The sequence below is a fragment of the Octopus bimaculoides genome, chromosome 12 (genome assembly GCF_046866305.1).
Source record: "Octopus bimaculoides isolate indiv1 chromosome 12, ASM4686630v1, whole genome shotgun sequence".
NCBI lineage: Eukaryota > Metazoa > Mollusca > Cephalopoda > Octopoda > Octopodidae > Octopus > Octopus bimaculoides.
This window is the reverse complement of record NC_142939.1, coordinates 50,456,367-50,475,335: the sequence shown is the minus strand read 5'-3', so window position 1 is coordinate 50,475,335 and position 18,969 is coordinate 50,456,367. Positions and strand designations below refer to the sequence as shown.

Genomic DNA, 18,969 nt, shown 5'->3' with positions numbered 1-18,969 from the left:
CTCGATTAATGGGTATAGATACAGATTGGTGCCACAAACTTCCGTTTTTGTCATAACTCTTTGATAATTGCATATTATTTAAGGAAATTTTGCAGAAATACGTTTTCGATGATGTAGATTACAATTATATTGATAAGATTTACAAAAAACGAACTTGCGGAAGAGTTTTGGATCGTTTTTCTCCCTCCCCCAGCTGCCTCGACTTTAGGATAACTAATTTCTGTAATTTTACCAATTTTCACTTTTTTTCTTTTTCAGGCTTATATGTTTCAAACATTAACATTACATAATTAACACTCTCTGAAAAGTATTTCTGAAAATCGTCTCTTAAAAACACGCATTTTAAAAGGTTATAAGGAAATAAAAGTAGGTGAGGAATAATTCAAAACACCTTAAACGTTTTTTTTTTAATTTATGGTAATCTGTCAATATACGATGTTTTAAAATAAATAAAAATTAAAGAGGAAATAATTAGGTTCTCATACTTAAATAACGGTATGTCCAACCACGAAGTGATTTGTGCATCAAGAGAACTTTGTAGATCCGACAAATAACGACGTTCATACGCAAAATGTGGAGAATATATGGGTGCGGGTAAAAAGAAAATTACGACGTCAATTTAGAACGTCAGACAATTTATTCGTCTCATATTTATACCAGCTTATATGGAGGAATTCCGTACCAAAGAAAAAAACTTTTGTTCACTTTTTGGTGGCTTCAGCCAATGTCAACGTTGTTTAACAGTGAGTTGACGTATTTATCTCTCCTTGTTATTCCCCCTTTAATTCTTACTTACTTTTTAAACACCATATACCGAAAGATTACCTAATTTTTTTTATAGAAAGCACTTATACTTTATTTCGATTCTTCGAATTTAATAATTACATATAACACACACATACACGCACACACATATGATACATATATAATACAAAATCCCATTAATATAAATCCAAAACCGAAGAAACCACAAACGTAAGCGAAGAAAAAAAAAGAAAATTAATTTTTAATATTCGCAAGTTCTGCCGCGGTTTACTTTGACTTTCATTCTTTTGGACGCAAAAAAAATAATAAGTACCAGTTGATTACTAGGGTCGATGTTATCGACTTATCCCACCCACCCCGAAATTGCTGGCTTTGTACCATAATTTGAAACCAATATTATCAATCAATATAATCGTAATCTATATTTTCGAAAATATATCTCTGCAAAGTTTCATTAAAAAATACGCAATTTTTTTTTTTCTGAAAGGAAACATTGTTGTCGAAGGGGACCAGTCTGTAGTTATACCTTAGCTCTTTCATTGATATTCACTATTCTTCTCTTCCCTTTTTCGACAGAAAAGAACCTATTTGGAAGATCAGATTCTTAACCTGTTTTATCCTACAACACTATAATCGTCATTCAGTAGATGAGTCTGTTGTTGTTGGCACTCCGTCGCTTACGATGTCGAGGGTTCCAGTTGATCCGATCAACGGAACAGCCTGCTCGTGAAATTAACGTGCAAGTGGCTGAGCACTCCACAGACACGTTTACCTTTAACGTAGTTCTCGGGGATATTCAGCGCGACACAGTGTGACAAGGCTGACCCTTTGAATTACAGGCACAACAGAAACAGGAAGTAAGAGTGAGAGAAAGTTGTGGTGAAAGAGTACAGCAGGGTTCGCCACCATCCCCTGCTGGAGTCTCGTGGAGCTTTAGGTGTTTTCGCTCAATAAACACTCACAACGCCCGGTCTAGGAATCGAAACCACGATCCTATGACCGCGAGTCCGCTGCCCTAACCACTGGGCCATTGCGCCTCCACAGATGAGTCTGTACACCTGACACAAATGAGTTGGGTCTAGAAGCAACCCTTAGGAAATACTCCTGTCTACAACAGGCACAAGGCCTGAAATTTTGGTGGTTGGAGGGGGCTAGTCATTTACATCAACCCTAGTTTTCAACTGGTACTTATTTTATCGATCCTGAAGGGATAAAAAGCTAAGTCACTGGCTGAGTTAGGCACCAAACAGTCTTTTACAGAGTGAAAAGTGAGTGAATTTTAGATCATCTGATGAGCCATATCACACCACAGCTTCATGCTCATTGATCAATTTATAGATCAATCACGTAAAAATAGTAGTGATGAGATCTTAAGATACAAAGTGGGTAGAAGTGAATTACCAGAGCTGGTAAGCTGAGGGTCTTCCCTTAGACAAGGAGAGTTAACTGCTATTTCTAAGATATTTTTCGAGCATTGGGCCTCACGGAGGCAATGTGGCTGATGCTGGTGTCACATAACTAGCCCCTATGCTAGTGACAATTAAAAGGCATCTTTTGAGCACTGGGCCTCACAGAAGCAATAACAAATGACCGAGACTTTTGGCAATATGCTGTGCATGAGAAGACCCATCAAGCCAAGTGAAATTATAGTCGTGGGAGATACTGGTGTCATGCAACTGGCACCCATGCTGATGGCATGTAAAAGCACCCATTACACTCTCAGTGTGGTTGGCATTAGGAAGGGCATCCAGCTGTAGAAACCATACCAAATCAGACTGGAGCCTGGTGCAGACCCTCAACTTACCAACCCTGGTTAAACCGTCCAAACCATGCCAGCATGGACAAAGGATGTTAAATGATGATGGTGATGGTGATAAGCATCTGAGCAGATGCTTCTTTTAATCTTATGAATAATATATAGAAAATATTTATTGATGTGGTTGTATAGCCTAGGTCAGCCTTAGGTGGCCTGCAACTACATACCAGGTGTGTCGTTTATGGTTTTGTGTAGCCTTTGTGCTTTTAGATTTCCTTATTGTCTTTTTCCTCAATCCATTGTGTTAAACAGACCAAATTTCTTTCTCCTTACTGTTTATGTAAACCCTATCACAGATTGATGACTGTTCTTGTGAAGGTTCCCTTCATCTATATCCCTACGGTTAATAAAAGAAATTATCGTTATCATTATTATTATCATTAAGGTAGTGAGCTGGTAGAATCATTACCCCATTGGACAAAATGCCTATTTCTTCTGATTCTTTATGTTCTGAGTTCAAATTCAGCTGAGATCAAATATACCTTTCATCCTTTTGGGCCTGATAAAATAAGTACCAGTTGAACACTGTGGTTGATGTAATCCTCCTCAGAAATTGCAGGCCTTGTGCCAAAATTTGAAACTATCATCAAGCTAAATCATTAGTGCACCAGAGAAAATACATTGCACTGTTCTTTCCAGCACTTTTATGTTCTGTGTTCAAATCCTGCAGAAAGAAGTGAGCTATGCTTTTCATCCCTCCAAAGCTGATGAAATAAAGAACCAAATTCTGGGCATTGATATGATCAACCAGCCCTCCACACAAAACCTTTTACCAAAATGAGAGACAATTACTACTACTACTACTACTACTACTACTACTACTACTACTATCTGGTGTTGAACCAACCAACTTAACAGATAGCCATACCAGATGATTTACTGTCTGGTTCAAGGTCATGTTGTTTTGGTTTCAAAATTCTGATGGGATCGACTTTTTCCTCTTTCATCCATCTGAAGTCAGTCTGTGTAAATGTAATACACATCCAATCAATCACTCAATCAACCAATTAATTAATTAATTAATTAATTAATTATATCTCCATTCAAAAGTTAGATCTGCATATAATCAACTGGTAGCAGTGACATTAAACCTGACATTTTAAGCGGAAGTTAAAACAGGGCGTTGTGACCTTCATACAATTCACAAGGACAACTTGTGACGTAAGTGGAGTGAACAGTGTTTCGACCGAGACTTGAAACCGGTTCACGAACTGTACTGTGGTTGCCATTCAATGACAGATTAATTATATATATAAAAAAAAATTATTTAGAAGGTGAACTGATATTCCAGTTATACCTTTCTAATAGGCATTAAATCATTAAAGTTAAATCAAATTATCACCATAAATAAACACGTGCGCACACACGCACATACATGTACACGTGTGCACATACTGCGTATGTCTAGATGTATACGCATAGATGTGTGTGTTTGTGTCCTTTGTTTAATTGTTTGCTTCTATGTATTTCAAAACTTATTTTTTTCTCTCTCTTTCTCTGCTTGTCTGTCTCTCTCCATACACACACAAACTCATTCTCTCGTATACGTCTAATATTTTTAGGTGAATGAAAATTAGAATGTGATATAAAATGTCTTTGCAAATGACGTTAATTACATAACTAAAAAGGTTACAGCCTATAATCGAAACAGGGTTACGTAAAAACGGCTCTCTGCTAAATTCCTCACTCCAAATAGAGTAGACAACAACCACAACGAAAATTCGATGAAAATGCTATTTTAGAAAGCGCTATTTTATTATTTGTGTGTTCCTGGCTGCTGATTTCACTATTTTTTTTTTCCTGCCGTATATATATGACGAAGAACGTTGAGGGTTAGACGGAGGTGGGGATTGAAACCCTGCACTCTACGTTCAAGGTGGCGCTGGCTGTCAGCTGGTCACGTGACAGCAGGTAAACAAGAATGGACGCACGAGGCGAACGGATTCTATCGGACGTCAACTTGGCCTTCAAGCGTGACCCTTCCATGTAGGTAGATCTTCTTCTTCTCTGTGAATACGTGTCCGTCAGTCTCTCTATGTCTGTATAAACACAACAAACTTCTACACGCGTGTGTATATATGCATATATATGTGTGCGTGTGACCGTGTATAGTGTTATATAGGTCAGATTTTATGTACGATCCGAGTGTAAAAGAGGAGTGGGCAGAAGCGAGGAAAGCTTATAAGAGGTGCGGCATTTGTAACGAAATTAAATACTCTGTAACAATTAATGTTTAACTGGATTGCATATATAACGCAATAATGCACATGTCTGTCTGCCTGTCTATATATACATACACCTATCTATGTGTCTTTCTGTCTGTCTATCTATCCACCTATCTATCTATCTATCTTATAAAGAGAGAGATAGGTAGATAGATATGTTTAGATATAGATCTATAGATATCAATATGTGTTTATAACTCTGTGTATGTTTAATCTTGTTAACAATATATTGACCAGTTTAACACTTATATACATAAGGTATTGTGTTCCGTTACGAGTCTTGCTACATCTTCTGTAACTGAATATGTGTGTATAATAATTTTCAAGTGAAGGTGTATGACAGTATACAAACTAGCTTTTTGCGTGTGTTTGCATCATCACATTACTGTTAGCGATATGATTATATATATATATATATATTATATATAATAAATCTCTGAACGAGGTATAACAACACGTATATATATATATATATATATATATATATATATATATATATATATATATATATGAATACGCGAGCACAGGCATACAAATATATATGTATATATCCATATATAAATCCACACGCTTATTCATGTATAATTATTGTATATGTATGGCAAAATAATGATGTAGAAGTAGCTAAATATATTTGTCGTCTTGTCACTGTTTTAATTAGCGACAAGACATGCATATACAGATGTGTTTATGAAGATATGTACGTGTGTGTGTGTGTTTAATTAAGTGAATAACGATAGAATACACAACTAGTGCAACCACGCACTTTTTCATGTCACGATGCAGATAAATGCAAGTGATTAGTAAAAATTCCGGCATAACTACAGATTGATGCCCTGGATTCTATTTCCCTATAACTCTCTGAAAAATGGATATTTTTTTTTAATGGAATTTCTTTGAGATACGTTTTCGATAATGTAGATTATGATTGTGTTTAAAGAATTTAGAAAAATAAAAAAAAAAGACCATTTCGGTGGAGATCGTTCTTATTCTCGCCAACCTGATTCGCTACAAATGTCTTAACTTTTTTTTCTTTTCGAATTCCTATGTTTGAAACCTCAACATTATGTAATCTACAATCTGAAAAACATGTTTCTATAAAGTGTCATATAAATATATACATGAAGAAACAAAGTCGAAAGAGCGAGAATGATTCGAAACCCTGTTGAAAAATTATTGTTTTTAATGTGGTCATGATAGTCATAATCGAGATCCTGGGAAACGTATTTCTGGAAAATTTCATTAAAAGTTGGCGGGACACTAATGTGTAGTTATGCCAAGATTTTTTCTCACTTCTATCAATATATTTGTTTAATATCAGAGATAGAGAAACATACTTCGTATATAATGTGATTTGAGAAATGGTAAACAGCACCAAAATGTCTGTGTGTGTGTGTCTATGGAAAATGTAACACGATTCTTTCACCCATATATATTTATATATATTTCATTGTTTTTTAACGATTCCAAAACATAATGTAAACAGTAATTTCAACAAACCTAAGAATTATCATCGTGTGTGGAATTGTTTCTTGTATAGGAATGAATCCCGAGATATGGGAGGTTGTGGCTTTCATACCTGCATCCCCCCCCACACACACACACACAGCAAAAATTAACGAGGGCAGTTTCGGTTCTGCAGTTACTTATATAGTTTGTGTCCTTGGAAAAAGGCATGAATATTATATATTCTCAATCATTCACCACCATCTCGATTACCCCACCCCAAATTTTGTACTTGTATGTGTAATCTTCTAGGTTCTTACCTTAATTATGTCTAATTATCCCTATTTATTTGTTTATTAATTTTTTCCAGCGTCTCTCATAAAATAAATGCTAGTATTACACAGAAGTAAACTCATCATCATCATCATCATTAGTTACATGTTTACTCAGAAAACCGGCTTTTGAGGTTTAAAATTTCAAGGTTATTTGGCTCTGGTCAAGCCGGCTTTAAATTCTTGAGTGTAACTGCGACATTTCCTCTTATGTCACTAAAATTCTGGGGGAAAGCACGAGAATCGTATAATCTCATTTCCTCCCCTTGAAATCTAGAAGTTCTTTAATTATGATAGATACCAGATATCATTGTATTTATTTACCAACTTTGCTATGTTCGGTTGTATTCTAGACATTTCGATGCAGTCACGGTAGTTTTTATTCTATTTTTATTTTAGTTTTGCGATTCACTTTCGAAATAAGTATTTCAGTTAACGCAATTCTTTTGACAAAAAGATATTATTTAAGATTTATTAAGTTTTTTTGTTTTTTTTTGTTCATATTTCACTTTGAAAGCGAGTGTATATGATTGAATGTGTGCTGTGTGTGAATCGGTGGAAGAGAAAATGGATGTAACAGAGTAAAAGAAGGAAAAGCAGAATAGAAAATTTTCACGTTATCAGAAATTTATGACACAATTTTAGAATTTGTTCAATAGCCTTTTAATTCCATAAACATCCAAATACTATCATTGCCTTTTTTGAGATAGAGTATCAATCACTTTACAAACTACTGATTCCATTTCATCACTGTGAGACCAATACTAGTAATATGCCAAAAAAAAAAAAAATCCCCGTAAAGAAGCTGCATTTGTTGGAACAATGCTTGTAGGGGAGTGGAGAGAAAACGAATGTCAACATTATGTAAAAGACGTTTGTAAATTTGGACCCACAGACAATGTAGTCACTAACTGCTCGTCTACACCTTCACTCCAAGTGGGATGCTTTAGCTCTGACAGACAACCTCTGTAGTGCTTCTGGCATATTACAATGTACTCAGTCCATACTGGAAAGTGGTTGGTGATAGGAAGGACATCCAACTGTAAGACCCAAAGAAAAAATGGCAACAAAGTTTGGCAGTTTTTCTCTTTTGTGTGTATTTAAATCAGCAGTTAAAAAAACTTATTGCTGTATGTCCTCCATATGATTTTCAAAGAAATTATAAGGATCCTTAACTATATTTTATGGTGAACCCTTGACACTTATTCTGATGACATTAAATAAAACAAAAATTGTTTCAGTAAGAGAATTTATTCATTTAAAACAGGCCATTTCAATTCACTAGGTGTGAGGAATAGGAGTCAGATCACCTGGGAATGCTTTGTGCACAAACATTGATGTTTTATCTAGTGCCATTTTAGCAGAACTAATCAACTCTTTAAAAATTCCTTTCGGAACTTGAGGTACATTAACAGAATAGAGAAGTTAAGGTGATTGAATGTTTAGTTTTAAGTTTGTTGGTGGAGATGGTGTGGTATAGACCTAAGTTCCAGAAGGTTGGTTTGGTGTAGTATTTAATATAAAATTTTGGGTAGTAGGAGTATGCTGTGTCTGCAAGTTCAGACAAATAAAAGAAGTTATTGCAACAACATTAAAGAAGAAAGAAATGCTACAACTGTTTGTAGAATGATGTGAGTGAAGGTTTGACACTCAAACAGCTTGCTTTCCTCTCCTTTTTATACTTTTACTATTTGGAATGTTTGTGCATATTTCACTGTGTATGTGTGTATGTATGTAGTCATTACACTGTCCCATATATGCGAGCAAATAATTGTCAAATGTAGGTTGTAAGTAAAAGGTTAGCAGCTGTTTATGACTAGCATTATATGAGGTAGCAGACTGTCAAAATCATTAGAGCATCAAGCGCAATGCTGACACTATTTAATTATAACCATTTACATTATGAGTTCTAATCCAACTGAGGTCAACTTTGCCATTCATCTTTTTAAAGTAACAAGGTTAGTTATTACTCCTAAAAAGCATCCTGAATCATTATCGTCCTCATCATCTTTTAATGCCTGTCCTCCATGCTGGCATGAGTCAGATGGTTTGGACAGGATCCAATATGCTGGAGGACTGTGTTATATTCCACTAGTTGCTTTGGCATGGTCTCTATAGCTGAATGCCCTTCCTGACATCAACCACTTTACAGAATGTACTGAATGCTTCTTATTGGGACACCGGTACCAGTGGGGGTCATCATGTAGCTCACAAGAGTAAACCCCTTTAACTGCGAGGAACACAATAGAGAGTGAGGTATCTTTATGCTAAGTGATGAGAGGTTAAAGTATGAATATCTTTTACTTGTTTCAGTCATTAGCCTATGGCCATACTGGGGCACTACCTTGAAGAATCTTTAGTCAAATGGATCGACTCCAGTATTTTTTTTCAAGCATGGTACTTATTCTATCAATCTCTTTTGCTGAACTGCTAAGTTACAGGGATGTAAGCAGACCAACACTGGTTGTTAAGTGGTGAGCAGGGATAAACACAGGCACAAAGACACACACTCACACTTATACCAGTGGTTCCCAACCTTTTCACTACCAAGAACCCCTTTTAATATGCTTATCCTTATGTACGTACATATATATATGAAGTTTTGAATTCAGTTCACAAACCATCAGGGGTTCGTGGACCACAGGTTGGGAACCACTGACATATACGATGGGCTTCTTTCAGTTTCCATCTACCATATCTAATCAAAGGCTTTGTGTCAGGCTGAGGCTATAGTACACTGTGGGACTGAACCCAGAACCATGTGGTTGGGAAGCAATCTTTTTACCACACAACCATGTGTGTAGCTATACTATGAATAGAATTATAATAGTAAAATTTAGCATTTGTAAATGTATCTTTGATTCTATGATTGAATATGTAGTGACTCCATCTGACATTTGAGAGTTTGTTAAAAATGACATTTGTGATTAATCAAAATAAACTGTAATTACTAAACTGTTCAACACCAACTCACTCGTGATTTTACAATACAAAACTTCTTATTTAAAATATTCACAGTTTAATAAAAACTTCCCATTATACTTTTATGTGAAAATCTTTTCAATACATCATATTCCAAACCAGCAAATTGTAACAAAATTATTTTATAAAATCACTCTAGAACTCTTTATTACTTTTCAAAACTAATTGAAGTACATGTGTAGTGTGTCTTTGTTAGAAATATGATCAGAAAGCAATTAAGGAGTACTGGATTGGCAGAATCGGGAAAGCATTTGACAAAATACCTTGGAGTATTTTATTGTGTGATTCTATGTTAGGAGTTCATATCCAACCAAAGTAACTTTGCCTTATATCTTTCTAGAGTCATTAAAATATATAAATACTAATCAATTACTGGGAATTGGTTTAATCAGTTTCTACTCCCCACACAAAAATAGAAAGAAAAAATATGTTCTTGTGTGACTATATGATTTTAATATCATTCTATGATACACACTCCCTGTTTTAAAGTGATCTATTTCTTTTTAATTTATATTCCAAGCACCAGTTTTATAATACAAAATTGTTTTACTAAATTCACAATGTTTTCAGAATTAATTGTTGAAACAAAAGCAGTGCATTTCGAAAGAAATATAGGAACAAAAGGATTAAGAAAATGAATGAAAGCTCAGTAAAATTTTTGCCATAAATTTGTACGTTTGTATTCCTTGTGAGGGAAGATCTAATTGTTTTTGAAAGTTTGTAACAGCACTTGGGCAATCAGTTATCAGAATGTTGCACTTATGTGTTGTGGCAATTATTCTGGCTTCTTTTGCATTCTGAGTTCAAATACTGCCAAGGTTAACTTTGCCCTTCAACCTTCTGGGGTTGATAAATATGTATCGGTCAAGTACCTAGGTTGATTAATTCCTCTCTTTGTCTCTTCCTCACGGCAGAATTGGTTGTACTGTGTGTAGCTCATGGACTACCCCTCACTGTGTCCCTTCCCCATCTTCTTAGAATCTCTTGGTTACAAATCTCTTCTCGGCTAGCATGTTACAAAAACATTCCAAACAAATCAAGAAACACAGCAAGCATGGCTGAACCAATGCATTGTACAGAACAAAATGAAACAAAAAAAAATTATAATAAAAGATGACAACATGAATGTGTGTTTAAGGAAAGAGATAAAAACAAGGAAGTGTAGTATGTATTTATAAATCTCATGTGACATTTAATTATGTACTTTTAACTTAAATCCTGTTGAGTTTTTACTGTAGTTTTTGTTCTTTTATGGTAAATAAAATAAGTACTAATAGTGATAAAATCAAAATTGATTTTGAGTCAATGATAGCTTTTCTTTATTATTATTATTATTATTATTATTATTATTATTATTATTATTATTATTATTAAGGCGATGAGCTGGCAGAATTGTTATCATGCCAGGCAAAATACTTAGCAGCGTTTCCTCTGTCTGCACGTTCTGAGTTCTGATTCTGCCAAGGTCAACTTTGCCATTCATCCTATTGAGGTCAATAATTTAAATACCAGAAACACTGGGATCAATTAATTAGACTAGCCTCCTCCCACAAAATTTTAGACCTTGTGCCTTTAGTAGACAGGATTATTATTATTAAGGCAGTGAGCTGTCAGAATTGTTGCGACGTCGGACAAAATGCATAACAGTATTACTTCTAACTCTTTATGTTCTGATTTCAAATCCCACCAAGGTCAACTTAGCCATCTCTCTGGAGTCAATAAAATAATACACCGGTCAAGCCGAGGTTGACTTTGCCTTTCATCCTTTTGGGGTCAATAAATTAAGTACCATTTGAACACTGGGGTCGATGTAATCGACACATCCCCTACCCCAGAATGGCTGCCCTTGTGGAAAAATTTAAAACCATTATTATTATTATTATTATTATTATTATTATTATTATTATTATTAATATTATTGTTGTGAGGGCAGTGAACTGGCAGAATTGTTAGCAAGCCAGGCAAAATGCTTAATGGTATTTTGTGTGTCTTTATGTTTTGAGTTCAAACTCCACCAAAGTCAACTTAGTCATTTGGAGTTGATAAAATAAGTATAAGTCGAGCACTCGGATCAATATAATGAACTTACCCCTCCCCGAACTTGCTGGCCTTATGCCAAAATTTGTGTCCATTATTATTGTTGTTGTTCTTTTTCAGTGATGAATATGACTACCTACCAGTTGATCAAGCCACACAGAATCGGAGTCCGGTGACACTTGTTAGCCACAAGCTTGGAATAGAGTTTTGGAGTGTTAAAGTTCTTTTCCAACATGCCTACACAAAACTCCTGGCTTGGCGGAACAGAGAAGCCAATTCCAAATATCTTGGTAAGGTTCCATTTTTGTTGCTGTCTCTACTTCCTTCAAAGTTTGTCAAAACAGGGAGACACATACATGCACACCATGCGCACAGACACACACAATGAGTGTCGCAGTTTGTGCCTACCAAATTCACTCACAAAGCTTTGGTCGGCCTGGGACTATAGAAAAACAATTAAGGTGCCACACCGAACCTGAAACTATGAAGTTGGGAAGCAAACTTCTTAACCAGACAGCCATGCCTGTGCCTATGTCTACTGTACTATTCCACCACCATGTCACTTTCCACAAATCTGCAACCTTGCACCATCCACAGATCTAGTCTTTGGCTTACAGCTGGAACTCCTAGTTTTCTTTTTGAGACTCCCTCTCATCCCCTTCCTCTGTATGTTTCACTTAATATATCTTCAACCTTCGATGTGGCTAAGGAATCTTTCAGCTTCCATACCTTTCTTCTACAAATTGTCTTGTATTTCTGAATCCATTTACCTCTTATTCTGATACCACTAATCTATATTGGTACATTCTTCACTTGGGGAAAGACTTAGTATTCACAACCAACTGTCTGTCCCATTTCTTGGTGTGTATGAAGTCTCTTTCTGGCTTGCATGTTCATCATATTGGTAAGGGATCAGAAGGATAGCCAGTGTCCTAAAGCTAGTGCTACAAATGGCTAAGTGGTTTGCATCATAGAACTCAAAGAGCCTTGCTTCCACTTCATTCCCTACAGCATATCGATAGCCTCTTTGTACACTGCAGTAGCTGCCTTCATAGTGATTCCTGATATGTTTCTTGAAGTTCAGTAACCATGAAAAAGGATTTGCTATCAATAATAAACCATTTTGTTCTCATATTTTGGTTAAAATACATTACCTAATGTTTCAATTAATTTTGAAAATAATGAATTTTAATGAAATAATTTTACAATTTATTAAGCTGGTATTTAGAACTTATATTGATTTGAAATTTTAAAGGTAAGTATTAGTATTAGTATTAGATTGCACTAAGCAGGAAGCTTGTATCATATATATATATATATGTAACCAATAGCAGTTTCAGATAGGTTTGGTATCGAAAAGGTTAAAGGTAGTCTGCATAAAGACCTTATAGAAATGGACACATTTTGTCATGACATCACATGGTAACTGTAAATGAGTATCACTGTCATACAAGTGGTTCCATTTGTTTCTAATCTTTATTGGGAACGTCTGACTACAAGGAATATTATCTTGCTTAGAAACAGGTGAAGGTTGGAAACAGGAAGGGTATCCAGCTTTATAAAACCTGGCCCAACACATTGTGTCCAACCCATACAAGCATGGAAAAAAGGATACTTAATTTATGACAGTGGTACTACTGCTTCTTACAAAATATTCTCTAAAATGCAGTGTTTTTGTTTTGTTGATAAACAACTTCCTTACACAATGAAGCTAACTACACATTTAATATAACCGAATTATCTGTTAGCTTACTCTAGGCTAATTTTTCCACACTGCATAAGAGCTTATTAAGTCTACTCGTATCTTTAGATACACTGGCATTGAGCAAAAAGAAAGCAGCTCTCTCTCTCTCTCTCTCTTTCTCTCTCTCTCTCTCTCTCTCTCTCTCTCTCTCTCTCTCTCTCTCTCTCTCTCTCTCTCTCTCTCTCTCTCTCTCTCTCTCTCTCTCTCTCTCTCACACATAGTCTGTTGTAATTACCATGGTCTGATGTCTCTGTTCTCTTAGCCAAGTAAACTGAAGCATATAAAATTAAGTGACCTACTATGAACTACCTGCACTGAGATAAGAACTCACTATCTCTCAGTGTGTCCAGTACCTCAGCTCAAACCATTCAACCATTTCACTCCCCCTATCATCATCATCATCATGGATATTGCTGTCAAGTGGTTTTTAATAACCTATGTGGCCTCCATTGGACATTTATTGCCAACATAAGCTATAATTGAGAACTTTGTCTGCAGTAGGCTTCTACTGGTAAAATTAAAGGTTTGCAATAATCTAAGCTGTTTCTACTCTCAGCCACTCAGTACTTTTCAGTAGTAATTGTGTTACTGAACAGATATTTCCTTCACAAGGCTTGCTTTGATCAGGTTTCTTAACTAATTGATATAATAGTGTTTTTGGTTATGTTTTCCTTTGTTGGGATGAAATTGCATTTCTTTTTCTTTATTTTGTAAGCATAATATTCTGATTACAGGTAAGTTCATTGCGATCAATTCACTGCAGGTGGGAAGTAGGAAAATGTTAGTTTACTTTTTTAATCTTATAGTCAGAAAGGAAGGCAGTGCTCTGGACCCTTTATAAAGGCCTTGAGAAGGGTGGGAGGAACCTCTTCTCAGATCAAAGACCTGGTTTAAATGCTTCTCACAGAGCAGACTTTGCTTAGAACACCCAAGGACCAGGTAGTGATGTGAAACTGGGAAATGAATTACATCTACCACTTAGGTGTGGAGGCGCAATGGCCCAGTGGTTAGGGCAGCAGACTCGCGATCACAGGATCGTGGTTTCGATTCCCAGACCGGGCATTGTGAGTGTTTATTGAACGAAAACACCTAAAGCTCCACGAGGCTCTGGCAGGGGATGGTGGTGACCCCTGCTGTACTCTTTCACCACAACTTTCTCTCAATCTTACTTCCTGTTTCTGTTGTGCCTGTAATTCAAAGGGCCAGCCTTGTCACACTGTGTCACGCTGAATATCCCCGAGAACTACGTTAAGGGTACACGTGTCTGTGGAATGCTCAGCCACTTGCACGCTAATTTCACGAGCAGGCTGTTCCGTTGATTGGATCAACTGGAACCCTCGACATCGTAAGTGACGGAGTGCCAACAATTATGTTTATCAAATGGTGGACAAGAGTGGCAAGACTAATGAGACTGAATGGATTGACTCTGAGTATGCTTTTCTAAACAGAAGAAAAGAAACTGGAAGAGAGCACTTTCCCCATGCCTTGAGGATGGGAGAATAATCTGAGATTTTTGCGTGGGTTTTACTGTGGATTACCCTGCTATTGGGGATTCTAATTATTCATTTATTATTTATTTCCCTATTTTCTATCTATATATCCTTTGTTATATCTTTTAATGTGATAGTGTCTCTCTTTGATTGATGTAAACCCTACCTGTTTTGTTTTTGGCTTTTGTGTGTTGTAACTCATCCTTTGATATTGTCTTCTATGTCTTGGGTGTTTGGGGCCAATAAAAGAAATCATCATCGTCATCATTATTATTATTATTATTATTATTATTATTATTAAGGTAGTGAGCTGGCAGAATAATTAGCAGTATTTCACCTGTCTTTACATTCTGAGTACAAATTCCGTCTAGGTTGACTTTGCCTTTCATCCTTTCGGGGTCGATAAAAAAGTACCAGTGAAATATTGGGGTCAATGTAATTGACTAGTCTCCCTCCCACCAAAATTTCAGGCCTTGTGCCTTTAGTAGAAAGGATTCTTATTTTTATTATTTTTCAGAACCTCATGAAATCTTGTCCCTCACGCGTGCTGTGGTGATGATTAATCCAGAGTGTAGCACCGCCTGGAATGTTAGGTGAGTTTATGTAGTTTATTGTTTATCTTCTATATGTTACTCTTTTACTCTTTTACTTGTTTCAGTCACTTGACTGTGGCCATGCTGGAGCACCGCCTTTAGTCGAGCAAATCGACCCCAGGACTTATTCTTTGGATGCCTAGTACTTATTCTATCGGTCTCTTTGGCCGAACCGCTAAGTTACGGGGACATAAACACATCAGCATCGGTTGTCAAGCGATGTTGGGGGGACAGACACAGACATACAAACATATACACGCACATACATATATATATACATATATACGACGGGCTTCTTTCAGTTTCCGTCTACCAAATCCACTCACAAGGCTTTGGTCGGCCTGAGGCTATAGTAGATGACACTTGCCCAAGGTGCCACGCAGTGGGAATGAACCCAGAACCATGTGGTTGGTAAGCAAGCTACTTACCACACAGCCACTCCTGCGGAATGTCTTAAACTTTTTTAACACCAAACCACCTGAGACTGTCTTTGGTTTTATGACACAAACTTCGTGTTTTAAAATGATCTAAATTTTAAAAAAAACTTTCCATCGAAATTTTCAGGTTAATTTATGTTAATTTATGTTGCCAACATCAGAAGGAGGAGTAGCAGATGTTGTTTGAGGTTAGAGTTGTTATGGTTTTTTGTAACCCACTCAGGTCAACCTCGATCCAGTAGACCTATGATCAAACATGCAGCTCTCTCACCTTTATTTTTCAGTTTACCTACAGCTACTTTATCCAATGTTTCCTTTTTTTTTAACATAAATTGTGATTTGAGGGACATTTGGCAGCTATTTTTAACAAACTGAGAGACTACATTGAAGCTCTATTTTTGGTTCATAACTGTTAAAAAACTGTAGAATAATAGAAATGTTAGAAAACTGCACCATACCCTTTGCAGTAGTTAGCTTCATCCTTTTAATCTCTGGAGTTTAAATAGTTCCCTTATCAATAAAGCACATGATGTGTATTGAGGTCAGTTCAATGAATTGTCCATTTCATACAAATTCTGTTGCTCTGATGCCAATGGAATAAGTTGGTTTGTTTATTGGTTCATTTTTAATTTTTACATTTTCTCATGTAACCTGGTTCATATAGTTTCTTCAGTTTAGAGGGTAAAGAGATTAACAGGATGAGAATATATCAACAGAGTTACTTACATTTGTATTTTGTTTTTTTGTTTTTGTAGGAAGGAGCTGATTTTGACTGGGGATCTAAAAGCTGGTGACTGCTTAAAGCTTGGCACTTTGATCCTTACAAAGCATCCTAAGAGTGCTGAAGTGTTTTCCCACAGGTAACTGTTTATTTCTTATATTCATCAAATTCAACACAACAGAGAATAAAATGCAGGATTGTCACAGAGAGTGAAGAATTCTAATGTGTGTGAGAATACTTTCCATTCTGAGAATATATGACTATATGTAACTGCTTTTTTTTTTTTTTTAATTTTCAGGAAATGGTTATTAAATCACCTAGTATCGCAATGTCCAGTTCTTCAAGCTTTGATGAGAGATCGGAGAGAGAACAGAGACATTAATTCACAAAACTGCTTCCGGTCCACAGACCAGCCATGGTCGCCAAATAACAGTAATGGTCACAACAATCACATGTACCATATTCATCTTCCTACTGCTGAAGTCAATTCACCTGTCTACAATATACTTGTGGCTGAATTTGATACCTGTACATTAGCAGCTTCCAAATACTCTTGCAATTATTATGCTTGGAATCATCGCACCTGGGTGATGAAACTCATACTCTGTTATTCTTACACAGTAAGTCCTCCGTCTCTATTCTCAAGTAGTAGTAGTAGTAGTAGTAGTAGTAGTAGTAGTAATAGTAATAATCACCATCATCAGCAGCAGCAGTATATTAACATCTATTTTCTATACTCACCAGACAGCTCTTTGTCATCTTATTTCTAAGATTCATTATTTTTCAGATTTGTCCTTCGCTGTATTTTGTTTGCCCTTATTCCATTTGTTTACTTCACTGTACGTTTTCACCTAGCAGTTATACATCTTTGTACCCTAGTCACCAACATATTTGTCTTCCTTCCAGCTACTCTCGTCCACACTTTTTATTATGTGAGGTAGCCACATATGTCTTCTATAGTGAAATACCTGTCCCTGTTCCATCGCAATTTAGCCTCTCACCACTTGACATAACTTGTCTTGCAAGTTACTTCACTCGTGCCAGTGTCACTGAAAAAAACACCCAGTACACTCTTTAAAGTGGCTGGCAGTAGGAAGGTCATCCAGCCAAAGGAATCATGCCAATGCAGACATTGGAGTCCAGTGACGCATCTGGCTCATTGGGTCATGTCAAACAATCCATCATGGAAGACAGATATTAAATGATGATCATCATGATCACACACACACACACACACACACACACACGCACATGCACACAATAGGCTTTCAATTTCCATGTACCAAATCCACTCACAAGACTATGGTTGGCCTTGGGTTATAGTAGAGGACACTTGCCCCAAATACCTCACAATGAGACTGAACCCCAATCCCATGGTTTGGAAGCAAACTTCTTAACCATATGCTATGCCTATTTACTCAAAAAGTTAGTTGATGAGTCTAAAATATCATAACCCCATCGTAATTTTTAATTACTCCAAATTTTTTTTCAATTCACTCTGTTTAGATGTTTTTGTCGGAGCTATCCTGGTCTAAGTCATGGATCCAACAACATATATCTGATCATAGCTGTTTCCAGTACCGTCAGTTTCTTTTAATGCAATTGTCTTCTTGCCAACAATACCAATGCTCATTGTCAGACCACTGTGACAACACAGACGGATCCAGACCGGTTAACAATACTCACAACAATGGCTGCAGTCAACTGCCAGTCGAAAACCCTTTCATCTCTGAGATGTCCTTAATAAGTTTCTTAATCCACTCATATCCAGGTCATGAAACTCTCTGGTATCACAGGTAACACAAACTTTATTTATTAGCTTTTTTTTATTTTTTTTATTTCATAACTGAAGGTTGAATTTTCTATCCCTCCTTGTCTTCTTAACCCTTTAATCCGGCCATATCTGGCCCTAATATTTTAACTGTTTTATGTTAAAACTAACCAGATCCAACCTCTCAGACCTATCCTACAATGTCATTTTAAAAATATACAAACACGCCATTGGAATCCTGAAGCTACAAGATAATATGTGACTAATTCAAAACAATGTGGATAAATAAGTAAGTCATTTGACAAAGAAATTTGAAAGGGTTAATCATCATGTTATTGTTGTTGACCTCTCTCTCATGAAGTAAGGTATTGAGGTCTTCCTTGCATTACTTTGCCCCATCAGAATTGTTAGTGTGCTGGGCGAAATGCTTAGTGGTGTTTCATCTGCCGATACATTCTGTGTTCAACTTCTGCTGCAGTTGACTTTGCCTTTCATCCTTTCAGGGTCGATAAATTAAGTACCAGTTGAGTAGTGGGGTCGATGTTATCAACTATCCCCTCCCCCAAATTTCAGGCCTTGTGCCTATAGTAGAAAGGATTATTATTATTAT

At 36.3% G+C, this 18,969-nt stretch overlaps 1 protein-coding gene across 1 annotated transcript in view; it reads left to right on the top strand.

Annotated features, from left to right (window-relative positions):
- The first annotated feature begins 742 nt into the window (after positions 1-742).
- The window catches only part of LOC106872687 (protein prenyltransferase alpha subunit repeat-containing protein 1), an 18,641-nt gene continuing 414 nt past the window's right edge, over positions 743-18,969 (top strand). Inside the window, exons 1-6 of the mRNA XM_014919762.3 lie at positions 743-4,567; positions 11,724-11,893; positions 15,355-15,430; positions 16,623-16,727; positions 16,887-17,208; positions 18,095-18,384. Coding sequence (XP_014775248.1) covers positions 4,503-4,567; positions 11,724-11,893; positions 15,355-15,430; positions 16,623-16,727; positions 16,887-17,208; positions 18,095-18,384 — 1,028 coding nt within the window. The 5' untranslated portion in view covers positions 743-4,502. The remainder of the gene's footprint in view (positions 4,568-11,723; positions 11,894-15,354; positions 15,431-16,622; positions 16,728-16,886; positions 17,209-18,094; positions 18,385-18,969) is intronic.